This window comes from Clarias gariepinus, chromosome 14 (assembly GCF_024256425.1).
Source record: "Clarias gariepinus isolate MV-2021 ecotype Netherlands chromosome 14, CGAR_prim_01v2, whole genome shotgun sequence".
NCBI classification, from domain to species: Eukaryota; Metazoa; Chordata; class Actinopteri; order Siluriformes; family Clariidae; genus Clarias; species Clarias gariepinus.
Window position 1 is genome coordinate 13,326,238 of NC_071113.1, and position 17,057 is coordinate 13,343,294.

At 37.2% G+C, this 17,057-nt stretch overlaps 1 protein-coding gene across 1 annotated transcript; it reads left to right on the forward strand.

Annotated features, from left to right (window-relative positions):
- The first annotated feature begins 310 nt into the window (after positions 1–310).
- On the forward strand, positions 311–16,874 carry atad1b (ATPase family AAA domain containing 1b). Its single transcript, XM_053511836.1, has 11 exons — positions 311–523; positions 605–699; positions 5,891–6,078; positions 8,206–8,304; positions 8,785–8,905; positions 9,014–9,214; positions 9,481–9,587; positions 9,733–9,822; positions 9,924–9,974; positions 10,057–10,184; positions 15,104–16,874. Exons 3-11 carry the CDS (start codon positions 5,902–5,904, stop codon positions 15,222–15,224), a joined length of 1,095 nt encoding a protein of 364 aa, XP_053367811.1. The 5' UTR covers positions 311–523; positions 605–699; positions 5,891–5,901; the 3' UTR covers positions 15,225–16,874.
- The last annotated feature ends 183 nt before the right edge of the window (positions 16,875–17,057 follow it).

Sequence of the window (17,057 nt, forward strand, 5' to 3'; positions counted from 1 at the left end):
TACCAATGCTTTATATGTGCACTTATTTAATATCACAAATGGCATAGGCTATTAATCATTTATGTATATACACTTTATGTGATCATGTTTGTTTATGTCTATTTTATGGCGCACACGTTCAGTCAGGCATACAATTCATGATTTCCAAAAATAACTTGTTCTCAATTTTGTGATTTGTGTTTTGTATTTAAATATCAATGAAGACTTGCACAGTTCCACCCATCACACATGTTAAATGTTAAAACGCATTAGCGCATGCGCACTGTGCGTGTTAATCTTATTAACTGCATGTCCCGTTAGAAACCTGTCTCAGCTCTTTAACCGGTCCTGCGGCGCCAGGAGCATTCGCATGCGCAGTGAGAATCGAACGATGACATCATCTCATGTTGAACACGCCAGACCGCTAGAGGGAGCCTGCTTTTGGGGAGCGTCTTTGGCACACAACAAGAACCATATTATGTGTTTTTGTTCAGTTTTGTTTCAAAGTTAATTGATTTACGTATTAAACCATGGATTTGATGAGGTAAGGACGATTATTTCATAACTGGTTATTCTAGTAGTTATCTGCTCCGTTTATTAAACTACATCCTGTTTACGCTTAAAGACAGTAGAGGGCGCTGAACACTTGCTCGGTTGGCTTGCAACAGCTCATTGATTTCACCGAAGAAGTAAACACGGAAGAATCGGCAAGTCGTCGAGGTGAGTGTGTTATACAGTTTCAGCGACTGGAGTAAACCCAAAAATTGATTTATACTAAGCGAAATAAATGCACACGTAAACATTTTAAAGAGTCATAAGTGAAATTAATGTGAGACATTTACTCATCTGCTGTCTGATTTCATAAAGTGATCTCTTTTCGTGTACATTTAGTGCTGTGCCAACAAAAAGGTCAACGCTTAGAAAGGCGAAGCTTTCACTTTCGGGATAGCTGACGTTTACATAGTATGCTAATTTACTCAGCAGAATGCCTTACTCTATAACAAAACACCACTACAGCTTAGTGCGAGTAGATCTAGTTTAAGAGGCCGATGTTCTGCTGAAAACGAAAGAGAAGCGTTTTAAAGGGATATCGGTGCAGCTGTCTGTCTAAGTGAGTCAGTGAGCTTGGTTAGCTGGACAGCTAGCTCACATCAGTGTAACACAAACGAGTTGTGATGCTGCTCCACGAAACACACCGGTTTAATTGTGAACACACCTGGAGCCTTGGAGTGTGACGCGGTACCTGCTCTCTCTCTCTCTCTCTCTCTGTCCCTCCCTCCCCGCCTCTCATCAGCACGTGCTTTAGTGATACGTGTGAATCTGGTTAAAGCTTTGATGTTTTTACGCCAATAAAGCCGTGTTTTACTTATTATGCAGTGTTTATTCACGGCATATTCACTCCACTGGCGTTTCATGTTGATTGTATCCATTAGGGATGGGAATCACCAGTCCCCTCCCGATACAATATCACGATACCTAGGTCCTGATTCGTTTAATATTGCGATTCATTTTCTATGTTGTTTAACGGAGGTTGGAATCCAGTAGATTTAAATTCAATTCAAAAAACAATGTTGCCATTTACACTAAATGTAGGTCTCATTCTCCTTCGTTGTTTCGGCTTATTAAAACTGATTTCCGAGTCCGGGCCCTCTTTAAAAAAAGAAAAGGAAAAAAACATAAAATGCCTCCTTCCCTGATTGTCTTTTTTTTAGTGTCTAGAACTCTTCGTCTGCATTCCAGCATTTTCACCCACTCCATGTTCTTTACACGTTCCCTCTCTGTACCACCCTGCACTTTTTTTTTAATTGAAGTTCTGTAAGTTGCATCAACACCACCTATAGAGCTCACTCTCCCTCAACTGTCTTTTAAAGCCGACCTTCCAGTCCAGTCTTACTCAAAAAAAAAAAAAAAAAAAATTACATGCTTCCTTCGCTGATCAGGGAATCCCCATTCTAAAAGACATTGCCCTTTACTCTCCCTAGTTATTGGAGCAGAGACATCATGTCTTGCCTCACCTGCACATTTTTCCTGCACATATTTCCTGCAAGAGAGCAATACTTTAATAATAATTAATCAAATAATTTAATTAATCATGAACTGTTTTTGAACTGTCAGAGGTTTCAAATTGTAATAATTGGGTGGAAATGTAATATTGAAACAGGTTATTTATACATATAGAATCCTATATATTGTGATTAAATAGGTATCATGATTTTATCAATTTTGTGATTCAATATCGCATTTTCCCCTAATTTTGTTAAAATTCTAAACCTTTTAGTAAAATTTAAATGTAGTCTGTTTCTTAGAACATATTTAGTTTTCTTTCTTAAAAACCAGGGGGCAGCATTTAAACAAATTAAATTAACTTCAAATGCAAAAGTTTAAAATTAAGCAAAAGAGTGATATAAGAGTAGCATGTCTCTGTTATGTCATCCGATGTTATTATTATTTCTCGAGAAACTTGGCAAATAATTAACTTTTACCACATGAAAATGTGTAAATAGTTCAGTGTACCACCTGTAGGATTATTAAGTAACAGCGACGTTTACCAGGTCAAACGTGCCATTTATCGCCTCAAACATAATTGATTTGCCCTTGCTATGTTTTGAGACTAGTGTAAGTGGGTGAAATGCAAAACTAATTTGCTCACCGAGTTTGGAGGAAAAGGCAGATCAGGGCCCGTATTCACAAGGCTTCCTAGAATTCTTTTAGAGAGCTCCTATCTTAGCCTAAAATGTCCTAGCTGGGAGTCTTAGACTAAAAGTGATTTAGAAAACTTCTTAGAGCAAATTTGAGTAAGGATAGTACAAAAACCTTTATCTTAGTGAGGGGGTGTGGTTGACCCCGTTGCTTCAATTGATGCAGCAATTCAAGGACTGTGATTGGTTGATAAAAAAATAACCTCTGACCTCTGCAAAGGTCTTGAAATACACTCTTTGTAAAAATAGAATACATGTTATCATAATGTTTGTATATAATGAAATTGTATAATCATGACTACAGGCTACTTTATGCAAATTGTTCATTATAGACTAATATCTTAAAGATAATTAAACAGCCAAATGTTGAAAATAAGTCTACTTTAGAAGCAACCAATTTCCACACAGTAGTTGGAAAAGCAGTGTTTTCTTTTATCTTTATGTTCGGTATTTGGAGAATATTTCTTCTTTCCACCATTTAGTCCTCTGCTATAGAAACTCTTAAGCCTATTAAAAATCCTCCTCTCTACTCTTAACAATTTTTACCATAGGATCTGTTTTTAGGGCTAAAATGTTTCGTGAATTATTTTTATCTTAACTAACATTTAATTCCAAATTTTAAGGGGAAATTCTACGAAAATGTCACAATTCAAAGAATTTTTTTAGAATTCCGTCAGTAGGAGCAACTTTTAGGCGTAAGAAGGTTTGTGAATACGGGCCTAGAAGTTTTTTACATGTGTGATTTTTAATAATGTAAAACCCTTAAAATGAGTCTCTGTGGCGCTTTTTTCTCTATTGGTCCCTAAAGTCAAAGCAACTCGTTGTTGTAGGTCAGGGTTTCTCACTGAGACAAATCATGCCCAGTTTCAGTTCCAGTTAAACCTTGGATTGCTAGCCTAATTTGTTCTGGAAACGTGCTTGTATAATATAGCACTTGTAGATTAAAGTGAATTTCTCCATAAGATGGTTCGTTACACAACCCAAAAATATTTATATAAACATAATTATAAAAAAATATAAAGTAGCCTCTGAGTGGCGCAGTGGTAAATGGCTCACCCTATTATCTGGAGATCGCGAGTTCGATCCCCGGGTGATGCTGTCACCTCTCACAGCTGGAGACCTAGAGAGAGCTGATTGGCAGAGCTCTTTCACAGGGGAGGGATGAGAGGTACTTCATGCTCCCACATTAATTACGGCTCTACAGCCAATTAGGGGCGTCTGTGAGCTTAAAAGCTGAAGGAGTGGATAGCGCTGTCCTCCGACTGTGTTACGCTGGCCCCAATGGTGCGTGAGCAAGCACTTCGAACAGATGCGGTCGTTTGGCGTCACGTGGGCCGGAGGAAACTCGTGATATATATATATATATATATATATATATATATATATATATATATATATCACGATGGGCTAATGTGTAAGACGACTTTCACACACACACACACACACACACACACACTAACGGAATCGATGCTTTCTGACAGAGAGAGACTCTGGATCTTTAACAAGGAACCTCTCTAATGACACGTGCTTTTGCTTTTCTCTCGCGTACACACGTGGTCACAATATTATAATAGACAGTACACACGCACGGATGTTGACTATATGAGTGACGTGCGCGCGCTGAGACTGAGCAGAGATTACTCACAATATCGCATGGCATGTGAGAGAAGAACCATTGGCGCAGTTGTAATAACGGGACGCTCTGCAGACGAAGCGCATACATACTACTTGTATATCAGGTCCTCGCTCATTTATTAAGTCAAAATGTATAAAAAAATTTTGCTTGTCTTGCAAAATGCTCACAGACCAAGGTTCTACTGTAGTGGTCTACTTTCTTAACAACTCATGCGTGTAAATAAGTGCTGGGTCTACAAGAATCTCAAGGAAAGATTAATATTGCTTTTATCTTGTTAGTATATAAAATAAAAAAACTGGTGAGCAGAAAGTCTGTTAAGAGCCATGTACCGTACTGTACAGCTGCTTGTTCTTTTATGATTAATATAGTATGTGGAAGAGAGAACAAGTACAGGCTTTCTGTGCTCATCACATCTAATAAAAGAAGATGACGTCACATGTACGTTCCATTGGATGGAACACAAAGGGTGCGATAGTGAGCATGTCCTTGTGTGCCTCAAAAGGCAGTCATGTGTAAAAGATCACAGATTTAAAGAATAGACTTTAAAAAGACACAAAAGCGTGCTGTATGTACTGTGCTGCGGGATGTGTTTCCTAACTCAGCGTTACTAACTCAGTCATCTTTAATAAACACTTGATTCTCGTCAAAATCATTTGGATTTAAATAACTCATTGGTTTATATTACACCAGTGGCGGCCAGTCAATGAGGGGCGCTAGGGCGCCGCCCCCTTAAAGTTAGGCAGAGAAGAATGCTACTTTAAAATGTAATTATTTAACATAATTATTTATTTTAATAATGAAATAAAGTCATTTATAGAATACAGAATATTCTTCTGTATTTGTAAATACAATTTATTTATAAAAAAAAATCTAAACTGTATTGCGTTCATTTTTGTTCATGTACGCCGGTCAAATGAGTGTGATTTGAGGCTGAGCTTTAATTAGATTTTTTCAAAGTCATCCTTGGGGCGCAGCACTGTGCCAGTTCTATAAAATAACAGATTTGGAAATAGATTAATAATAACGACAACAGTCAATTTTTGTTTTAAAGCATGAATGTCAACAGTATCGTCAGCTCCATGACGAAACTGTCTCTCTTCAGGATTGTCTAGAATGAGTTAAAGTTAGAAGGTTTGTCCAAACTAGACCAGAAGAACACATAAGGTTTGTTAACACAGTGAGAGTTTAATCCTGTCGCAGTCCTGTAGCAGAAGATTCACAAAATGTGTTAATGTTCTGCTACAAATTTATCCACTCCTTCGGAAAACAGTCATACACTGCATGAAAAAAGATGAGTGTTATGATGAATGTTTTACCTATTAATAGCCATCCTGTGTTATGAAATCACTGCTTTGGTGGCGTATGTTCTCTCCTGTTTTAAACATTCAGTAATAAATGATTTCATTCTAATAATAGGAAACCTGCACAGTATGATTGATTTATACTGGCAAGATTCCAGCACCACCTAGAAACCACTGACGCACGGGTCTGACCTGCTCTCGTGTTATTTGTTTTTTGCCAGAGGTGTGCTCTGTGATGTTTGTTTTTTTCTGACAAATTTCAAATTACTCCTCAGGCACGTATGTGATGATGGTGTTGAAGGAGATTCCAGCAGACAATATCACCCGCCCCTTGGGTCGCAATGAGGTTATCGGTTTACTCTTCCGCCTCACGATATTCGGTGCCGTCACCTACTTCACAATTAAGTGGATGGTGGATGCGATCGATCCGACAAGAAAACAGAAAGTTGAAGCACAGAAGCAGGTAAATAAAAAATCCAGATTAGCATTCTTGTGTTTTTCTTTTTGTTTAATTTGGATGATCATATTACTGAAATGGCTTTAATTTACATAGATCTGGCAAAACTGGTTCAGCGTGATTAAACTATCTCTGTATGCAAATGTGCCCCGCCATGCCTACTTGACGTACTTAATTCTGGGCTGTTACTAAATAGGGGACGAACCCACGTCCAGGGCGGAATAATGCAGTTTGCTACACAAAGCCAGAGGTGGAGTGTCAATCATAAAATGTGCACGATTTCATTGTTAGCATAAATATTGAACTACAATAAATAGTTTTAGTAATAACATATAATTAGTATTACAGCTATTTCTTTCTTTCAACACACAAATTGGCCCAGCCTACTTATGTCATTCAAAAACTGAATGACTGATGTTGATTGCGCATTAAATATTTGTGCTTAAATAACGAGAACATTGAGCAGTCATACCTCTGTGGAAAACGCCAAGGAGAAAAATAAACAAACAAGCAAACAACAAAATTAAATTAGTATGTCATTTTTATATTGGTCAATTAGTTCATATAAATAATCAAATGTTATTAATTTCTTTCTCTCTCTCTCTCTCTTTCTCTCTCTCACAATTAAAAAATAAATAAATAAATTATTAAGCAATTGACTTAACAAGTGTTCATACCCCAGTCAGCCATGACGTTAAAAGCACTGACAAGTCAAGGGGTGTGATGTGACTCTTACAAACGTCCACATGGTCATTTCTCCAAAATGTCGAACACACAACTTGCTGCGCATTTGGCTGCATAGTCGTGTCCTGCTGACCCCTGTCACACAGTAAGTGTCCACGGAGGGCACGTGAGCATCAGAACTGAACCACAGAGCAATGGAAGTAGGTCGCCTGGTCTGATGAATCACAATTCTATTAACGATTCACAGATACTTTTGTTATGATGCAAAATATGAGTCAACCTCCACATCGACATGCCATCGTGAGTTTAAGAACATTTCCAAGTCTCTTTAAGAGGCGTCAAATTTGCAATATGCAAAGTTTTTATTTATTTATTTATTATTATTTTTTTATAAAGTAAAACCACTTGGGGCTTTAACATCATAACATCAGGCGGCGGCTAAGTCGACCCTCACGCAACCAGAAGCCCTTAGTCTAAACTAAGTCTAAACTCTGCAGAGAGTAAAAAAAGCCTAAAACCGTTTTCGCAACAATAATAATGCAAAGAGAAATAAAGAGCGGCTTCCAGCTCTGGCCGAGGCAGCTTGGGTTCACCTTACCACTCCGCGCATGCGGGCTGACAGTGAGGGACTGTTCAGCATGGCTCACTGCTTACTAATAAGCAGCCATGATCGGCTTGCCAAAAATAAAGGGACTGTGTTTTATTATAAAAACATTTAGTGCAGAGTTTCGTTCGTTATAATTACAAGTTAATTTTCTCAGATCTTAATTATATTTATTTGTGCACGGGAAACCCTGACCTAATTTAAAATGTTGACTCATCGGACCACAAAACACATTTCCAGTGTGCCACTGTCCATCTCAGATGAGACGGAACCCGAAGAAGTCTTGATGTCTTTATCTATGTCCTCCTTTTGTAAATGTGAAAATGCACAGACAATTGGTGTTAATGGACTATGGTTTATTAAAGTATTTGCGAGCTCACATCATGATTTTCACTATAGAGGTGTGATGTTTTATCTGAGACGAGGTTTCCGGCCCGGCCCTTTCCCCATTCAGCTTGGACGGGTTTTCTTGAATTTCTTGATAAAATTGCGTTCTCACATTGGGGAATGTTATCCTGCAAGTAGTGGATGATTTGCATCTGTTAGCACATCAGCGAGCCTTGCCCTGTCCTTGCCCTAGAAGTAATAGGCCTTTCTTTTAAACTCTTTGTATACTGTAACATAAATTGTTCTATTGTATAACATCACTTGTTTTTCATCACCTCGTGAATTCCATTTGTTACCATGTTATTAGTATTAAATTTACAGCTCAAAGATTTGAAATGAGTGCATTGTTTGTAAAAAATGTATGTCCTGTTGGTATTGCGTATTAACAATCAAATTGTAGATTATATAACTTGGGTGAAATGACTATTTAAACTTTCCTGCTATTTTTTTTTTTTCAGGCAGAGAAACTCATGAAACAGATTGGAGTACAGAATGTCAAGTTGTCTGAGTATGAGATGAGTATTGCAGCCCATCTGGTGGACCCGTTAAGTATGCAAGTGAGGATGTCTTAAATGTTATTATTCCAGAGTTCATGGCGTGAGGTTTGAATCAGGTCTTTTGCGTAGGCCTGTCTTAGAAGATGATGATAATTGGGGTCAATGATCTGATTGTTTTCGAGGCATAGTGTAATAAAGCATACAGCCCACTGTTTATCAATGTCTAAATAAAAAAAAAAAATTGGTGTTTATCTTTTAAAGTGCCTAAGAAAACATAAGACCGGATGCAATTTCATTAGTCTTTATAGAGTAAATCCGCTTATTATCCACATATTTGTTCATAAACTTTTTTTTTTAACCTGTCAAACTGACACTAATTGTGAGGGTAGCTAGTAATCATCTCCGCTAGATTATCTCACATAATCTCAATTAATTATAATGAGGTAATTATGTCATGCTTGTGGCCGACTGACTTTAACATGAATCACAGACTGGTTTCGTTTGAGAGAATGGCTTTGTAAAGTCTTGGCATGTCCACAGATTACCTGGAGCGATATAGCTGGCCTAGATGACGTTATAACCGAGTTGAAGGAGTCAGTCATTCTTCCCATTCAGAAACGGCATCTGTTTGAAGGGTCAAAGCTGCTTCAGCCACCCAAAGGTGAGGACGTGAATGAAACTGGTCAAAAGGTCATGCTGCATAATTACAATCAATTGTAATGTAGCTGACAGAGACAACAGCGTCTTGAGATTGTCCTGTCTTTACCAGGAGTGCTACTCTACGGGCCCCCTGGCTGTGGAAAGACTCTGATAGCCAAAGCCACAGCCAAGGAGGCAGGTTTCCGGTTTATCAACTTGCAGCCGTCCACTCTGACCGATAAATGGTACGGCGAGTCCCAGAAACTGGCTGCGGCTGTCTTCTCCCTGGCCATCAAGCTCCAGCCCTCTATCATCTTTATTGATGAAATTGGTAAGCATATGCATGTAAAAATTATAAAATAGATATATTATTTATTTTTACATGCGTAAGAGTAATCATAGTGTAGACGGTGTGTTTCTGCATGCTGGTTTGAGGACAGTTTTGCACGGATTGCACGGCCGTCACTGTTACCCTGTCTGGACCTTTCAGCTGATAAAAGGATGTCTTGGATACTGAAATACTAGCATGTACAAATCAATCCAGTAGTAAAATACATGCTAAATCTGAATAAATATTGATTCTTTTTTCATTTCTAGACTCCTTTTTAAGAAACCGCTCCAGCTCAGACCATGAGGCTACTGCTATGATGAAGGCTCAGTTTATGAGCTTATGGGATGGACTAGACACCGATTACAAATGCCAGGTACAGTATAGTGAGCAGGTCTATGTGTTTATGCAAAGTAAAAGTGTCTAATGTAATAAATGAAACCGGCTCTGCAGGTCGTAAAAAACAAACCGCTAATTGCCTACAAGATTTTTCAATTAAGACGGCTGTCCCGTTTGTTCAGGTTATTATTATGGGTGCTACCAACCGTCCTCAGGATCTCGACTCGGCTATACTACGCAGAATGCCCACTAGGTTCCACATTAATCAGCCCGTAAGTTTTAATTGTAAGGTTTTAGTTGTAATTGAATTACATCTGATACACTGTATTCATTAACTGTTCTTTTTTTTTCTTTTCTTTTTTTTGCTATGCAGAATAGCAGGCAGAGGGAGCTGATACTGAAGCTCATCCTGCACAATGAGAATGTAAGTGTTACATGCATATGAAGAGCATGGTTTTGAGTGGCGTGCTGATAATAAATGCACTAATCATTTTCAAATTCTGAAGGTTGGTGCTGGCGTAGACCTGCGTGAAATAGCGAAAAATACCGATGGCTTCTCAGGAAGTGACCTCAGAGAGATGTGTCGGGATGCAGCTCTGCTATGTGTGCGGGACTTTGTGCACGCTGAGGACGGGTAAGGCTTATAAAATTCCTCGTTTATGTAGTTATAGTGTGTGTTGTGTGCGTGCGTTTAATTAATATTTCTACATGTACAAATGCGGTGAGAAGGTTACATACACTTCTGATGAACATGATCGTCATGGCAATATCAGGTTGTTTCTGTACAACACATTGGTAAAAGAAAACCCCATAAAGTTGGAGCAAAAGATTTAATTTATGTTGGATTTTTTTTTTTAGATGGGCACAGTCTAAATTATACGTACATACAGGGTCAAGAATAAACATACACCACTTGGACTATTAATTTAGTCGTACTTAAAGACTAAAAAATGCCCTTTAATTTGCCATGCCCAGGGCTTCTCTGTGCCAATATAAAAATAGTTTGTTTGAGAGCGCTCACTGGATTGATCAACACACAGTGCAATAAGAAAGTCCAAGAAGTTTAGAGGATAAGCTCTGAAAAAGGATGGTAAATTAAAACTATTATATGTCAGTACAAGTTATTGGAAGTTGGAGACACTTTGCCAAGGTCTCGAAGAAGCTGTCACCCTCGGCTGAGAGAAAATTGGTTCAGCTGGTACGGAACAACCCTGTAACTATCTGGGCTCAGGCCTGCCATGAACTGGAAGCTGCTGGAACACCAGTGTCACTGTCTGCAGCCAAACGGCTTTTAGTCTGAAAGTCTCACATATCCATCCAGAATTTTGCCGAAAGCTGGTGGACGGTCACCCAAAGATTTTCATCCTACCCGAATATTAGTTGTGCTCTATGTATATTTTTGACCCTTTATTCATTTCAGACATCCCGAAATACAATAAAAAACATGTGCACCAAATTGTTGTATTATCATTCTGGTCCAGTTCAAAAAAATAACTGGGCATGACATTCATGTTCATGATGACTATGTAAATTTCTGACCTCAAAAGTAGGCTGATGTAAAGTTCTATGCTTAGATCATGTGAATTGTGAATTTGAAGATATTTGTCCATATGATTTTAACATATTATGTTACAAAAATCTTGTGTATGTTTCACAGAGAAGGCTGACTAAAGTTTTTTTTAATTGTCTGATAAGTCTGAGAAGAATGGTTTCATGTTGAATAGTTTGGAAATGTGTTGTGTTTTTATCTTAAAATAAGCAAGAAAAAGGATATAAATGGAGATAAATGGTACGATAAAAAAAAACTACACATAAGTGACAAAAGGGAAAATTATACAACGTTTAGTTCCGACTTGCTAATCTGGTTTGACGAGAGGCAGGTATTTTACAGTCGTTAATTACACTAACATTCAGTTGCAGCATGGGTGAAAGTAGGTCTGTACAGACCACAACACTAAGGAGGGAGCACCTGCCTGCCCGAACGTTCAAAATCAGTCGCAGAAGCACTTTAAAAAAAAAAAAAAAAAAAAAATGTTGTCATTTTAAACCTTACTTTAATAATTTCTCTTTAATACAACAGCAACACAAAACAAAGCCGTCTATAATGCCTAGACAATGGCACCTTTTGTTCTGTTAAACAAATGATTCCATTTATCGCTATTCGTGATAGGGCTTTGCAGTTAATTGAATTTCAATTTCGATTACCATTATTAACTTCCAATGATTATGAAAACAAGATAATCAGGATGGGTTTGATCATTGGGCCACATTCCTTTCCACAGTAGCGTTTTCATTTTGCATTATAAAAGCAGCACATCCATTTGCTTTACAGCGATGCATCCATTTGCTCTTGCCTCTACCTGAAAACAAAACTCACTCGCGTGTGTTTAGTTCCACCAAAGATTCTACACAGCAAGATAAGTTTACTTGCGAGTAAAACCCTTTAGCATCCTGTCATGAAATCGGGCAGCTTGATTACCACAGTCCAAAATCCATAGCATTTATTTTTTGTTTAGCAGTGTGTCAGGGTTTGGACCATTTTATCGTATGCAATCTTTGGCTCTGCTTGAAAAAAAATTTTGATGAAAGAGTCTCTTATCAACAAGAAAGGTAAATTCACTTCACTCGTTTGAAAATATTGGTTTCAAGGAGGTTGCCGAAGACCAACACTGTGGCACAGTCATTGATTCAGGGCTCTCTTGATAATGCAACTGCCTTCTCATCCAGCTCTCCGAGGCATAGGAAATAAATGCTATCACATCACATTTTTCCTAGCAAAAGATATGTGTCTGATTAGCACGGTACAAGAAACTGGAAAACACTTTAAATAAGAGTTTGTACGTGTATCATATCATTTTGTATACTTTTTACTTGTTTTTTCAGTTGTTGCATATACTGAACATGAAGTACATGTTCCACAGGCAACGAATAATCCTTTTCCATAATCGTGATCCCGGTATCGACCAACATAATCATGATTATAATTTTTGCCATAATCAAGCAGTGCTGATGTTCAACACCGGATGTTCCAAAGCGGAATCAATGTAAATATAAGGAGGACTGTATACTGCCTAAATAGTTTGTTCTTTTCACCTTTAAGCTACATACAGTATAAAACTACTTTTATCCCTGTTAATTATGCTATTTGTCACCAGCTCCACCAGTCACGGTTAGTTTAGTTCCACCAGGCATGGCAGAATATTCGCCTGCAGAGCAAATGAACTGGTTAAATAAACAAGCACATCATAAACTGTTGATAAATGCAGTTGGTGGAATTGTTGTATAAAAGCAAAATCGCCGCACTCGATCTCACAAATTACTTAACCAAAGCATAATGAGTGCAGATGCTTCGGGGTGGTGCAACAGGTATAGTATAAACTAATTAAGCGGTTATTACATGGTGTGTCTAAAAATACTGATCAGTGTCATAGGGACCTCAATGGCATAAGGAAAAAGAAAAATGAATCAAAGTTACTTTGAAAGAAAGTTTTTTTTATTAGATATGGTTTGCGCACCTAGTGTCAACAAATGTGTGTGCAAAGTGGAGAACCCAGACTAAACACTTGTGCATTTAAAGAACAATTAAAGAAAACAATTAAAGAACTTATTACTTGGTTTTGCTGAAAGTATTTCTTTAGTGAAATGCTTGCCAATGCCTCTAAATTAGTCATTATAATTGGTGAATCAGTGTATCAAGTATCTCGTAGTTCTATGAGTTTTATCTAGGAAGTCTTTAAGATCATCAATGGGTGTGTGTGTGTGTGCGCGTGCACTTTATTACTGCATAGTACAAGTACAAGAACAAAACAGTTTAGCGTGTACAAGAAATGCAAATAGTAGTGCATCATCCATAAATTTAGGAACCTCTGTAGGCCAACTAGGGGCCATGGAGGCCAATGGTGATCCGTGTATTTATTCCCATAGTCATGCCTGTGGTATGACCTCAACAATCTCAATGACCTCAATGATCAACATTCACACGGGCATTCACACAGTGATTTGTGAGTCACAGTGATTCCAAATACTGGAATTGTGCAACTTATTAGGTGCAGGTTAAATCAGTACTGTAGATTTGCATAAAGGAAATGCAGTAAATATTATATAAAATGGCCATTCAGTAACTACAGAGTAGATAATCTGTCATAATACCTGATGTCCTTCAACTGCTTCGCATAATAGGTGTGATTGGAAAATTGTGCCATATTATTGAGATATGGGAAAGTTCATTTTAATGTTTTGAGACCCTGATGATTGACATAAAAGATTGTAGAATTTGTCAAGAAAATGAAATGTACTGTACAATCCACTTCTCAGTCAGTGAAATAATTTGGATTTTTAAAAAAAAAAAAATTTCTTGACATTTTCTTATTCTCCCATTATAATACTGATGCTAAAGTGAATTGAATTAGCTAATAACTTTGTTGGGTGTAACGCGTTACAAAGTAAATTTTTTGATGTGACGAGTAATTTAACGCGTTAGGTCCACCATTTAAGTACTCAGTTATTTAGTTATATTTTCAAAAATGTAATTCAGACAATTTATGTAATCCGTGAGCCAGACAGCAGTCATTCCATTAGTTTGTGTGTGTAAAAGTCATTCTACAAGCCCTGCCCCCCTTATTCCTGCTGTTATACCCCATCTTAACTATGCGGTTTGACTCGCGGTGAGAAGCCGTGTTAGGCATGAGTGACTGCCCGATGTTCCGCGAAGTTTTGCAAGGTCCTCAGGCTTCGGCGAGGACCAATAGAAACGTAATCACAGCGCCAAAACTCGCAGTGAATCATGATGAACCTTACTTGCGGCCACCGCGCGTAGGTGAGGGAGCCGTAAGTACGATTAGTAGGTAACAGATTTATTATAATATCTTCGTTGAGTGATGATGGTGGAATAATTATAAAGGTATTGACTTAAACTAGTTACTTTAATCAGAAGGTAATGCTGTAATGTAACTAATTACTTTTTAATGACAGTAATTTTGTAATGTAATTAGTTACTTTAAAATGTAATGTCCCCCATCACTGGCTGATAATTTTTTTAAAAAACAGCAGATAATTGTTTTTTGTGTTTTTTTTTTATTTTTTTAGTACATTTGTACTGATGTCCTGTTTTTCTGTTTCGCCATTGGGCCTTTTATGACCTATAGCACAGTGTTATGTTTAATCAGGAAAAGCTGACTGCTATTATTACTTTTGTTATGCTGTTAACTTTACCTTGCTTTTTATCTGCTATTACATTTATACTTTTATCTTGTGACTTTTGATAGCAATCCAGTCATGCATCAGCATCGTCTTAATTGACCCAGAAATGCCTTTCACCTCATTACAACCGAGTGTGCACACTTTCAGGAGATTAAGCGATTATTTCCCAATGTTATGTTGAACGGCGCATAAAGCAGTTTTTTTTATATAATTTGTGTAATTGTACCTTCAATAGATGCTGAATTTCAGATCATTTATGACCTGTCTGTTCTCAGCAATTCCTGTGTAACTGCAGTGCTGTTTTTGCCCAGTGTGGTTAATAGATTGTGTTAACCTGCCTGTATTTCTGTACAGTTCAGAGGATGACTACATTCGACCCATCCAGCAGGCCGACCTCCAAAAAGGCATTGAAAAGATGAAAAGGTCAAAATCCGCAGGAACACCATGTATGCTGCAAGATACAGGTCTGGACTGAGTCTTATACTACTGACCAGGGGTGAACTCTGTCCCCAGAAGTTTGGGGTCATGAAAACTTTTGTAAATGTAATGTTTCTCATATAATATCGTTTGCGTAAGAAGGTGCTCTAAAAAAATGGATATTTGATCTATCAATTCTCTATTTACAACATGGCTTTTTTTTTTTTGCTTTGGTTTTGCCACATCATGCTATATGCTTTTCATTAGGTTTGCTAAGCACTTGCTGCATGGAATGTCAAGAGAATATTTATTAAGTTGTACAGAAATTGCCTGTATATATAACATACCTAGGCCATAATTAATTTAAGACCGTAAATATCAGATAAGGAAGAGAATAAATTTTCTTTGTATTTTTTGTTCCTGATTTACTTAATGAAATAGGTTTACAGAAACAGCTGATATGAGCGTACACACCCCTGTTAAATTCGGATTTATTATTATTTTTTGTGATCTAAATAAATGAAACTGAGAGAAGTTATTCTCTGACACTGAGTGTCAGTATTTTTCCCTCCAAAAATGTTATACAGTAGCAACCACATATCTTGGATTTGTGCTTTGGGTCATTATTTTGCTGGAAGTCGAAACATTTCATCATCTTCTGCTAGACAAAATAAGCTTGCAGGTGTTTATACCAGAATCAGGTTGTTAATCAGATTGAATTTTTCCGTGAGAATAAACATACCAGACTTGTAAAGAAAATGAGAACTTGTTAGAAAAATGCAGGCAGTAATTAATACTTCCCAAATATCACTGAAGCTGTTTTATATGGATCAGATCGGGAGTGACATCATGCCCTTTGTAATGCCACTGCTGTGGCCCATTTTCTCATTTTTGATCACCATAGCTTTCATGGTGTCCTGTAGCACATTAATACACTGATTGATCTATTTTCACTACAAGACACTGTACAAGTTTGTAAGCTTTTTGTATACATGGCGTTGTATACCTGTAGGCATGTCAGATGACATTCATATTAAACTTGTGTTAAGAAAATCTTGAAGAAATAACAGATCTTTATTCAGGGTTAATCTCAGTTTACTGAATGTGATTGGTTATCTCTGAGCACACCCACATGCACCGTTGTAAAAGGGTGTGCACAGTTGTGCAACCAGGTTTTTGAAAGTCGTTTTTTTTTTTCTTTTGAAATTCTTTTTTTTTAATGATGTTTATGATTTATATGTTGCTATATCATTTAAAGTGGGAAAAATGGTTTAAGATTTGTTTTTTTGTTTTGTTTCACAAAAAAACCTGCCATTTTAACAGGAGTGTGTAAACCTTTTACAAGATTTCCACTGTAGAATGCTCTTTGGACTGAAATAAAAAAAACATGTTGTTGAGCAGTGTACAGAGACAAGCTGTTGTGGTGTGTAATGTGGTATTTACCATAGCAATAAAATAAGGTGTTCAGATTGTCGGTTATTTTAATATTATATATATTGTTTTCAATTTTTTTATGTTACCTAAGCCATCCTATGAAAACTGTTCCGATGTCTTCTGTATTAGTGTGTGTGTGAATTCTGAAAAGATTTTCTGCACAAAGTAAAAAAAGTAGAATGAACATTAACGTAAGAATTCCAAGCGATGAACATGACTTGTTTGCTCAGTATGTATATGATGCTTAGTAAACCATGTATATCAGCCTTTTCAATTTTGTGTGATTTGAGTAATGCTGTGTAAGAGTTTGCGTCCACACACACACACACACACAAAAGCCATGTTTTATGTAATACTGGGTTTTATTGGTAGTATTAACCATGATGAAAATGATCAGATAACAAGTTTGAATAAAAGAAATTATTTAAACTTAACTGTATTCATGTACTGTAGTGTA

What these genes read in the sequence shown, in the direction of transcription:
- atad1b (XM_053511836.1), top strand. Translation starts at nt 5,902, where the DNA reads ATGATGGTGTTGAAGGAGATTCCAGCAGACAATATCACCCGCCCCTTG. An exon ending in AAGTTGAAGCACAGAAGCAG is followed by an intron (nt 6,079 to 8,205) that starts GTAAATAAAAAA and finishes TTTTTTTTTCAG; the next exon opens with GCAGAGAAACTCATGAAACA. An exon ending in TGGACCCGTTAAGTATGCAA is followed by an intron (nt 8,305 to 8,784) that starts GTGAGGATGTCT and finishes GCATGTCCACAG; the next exon opens with ATTACCTGGAGCGATATAGC.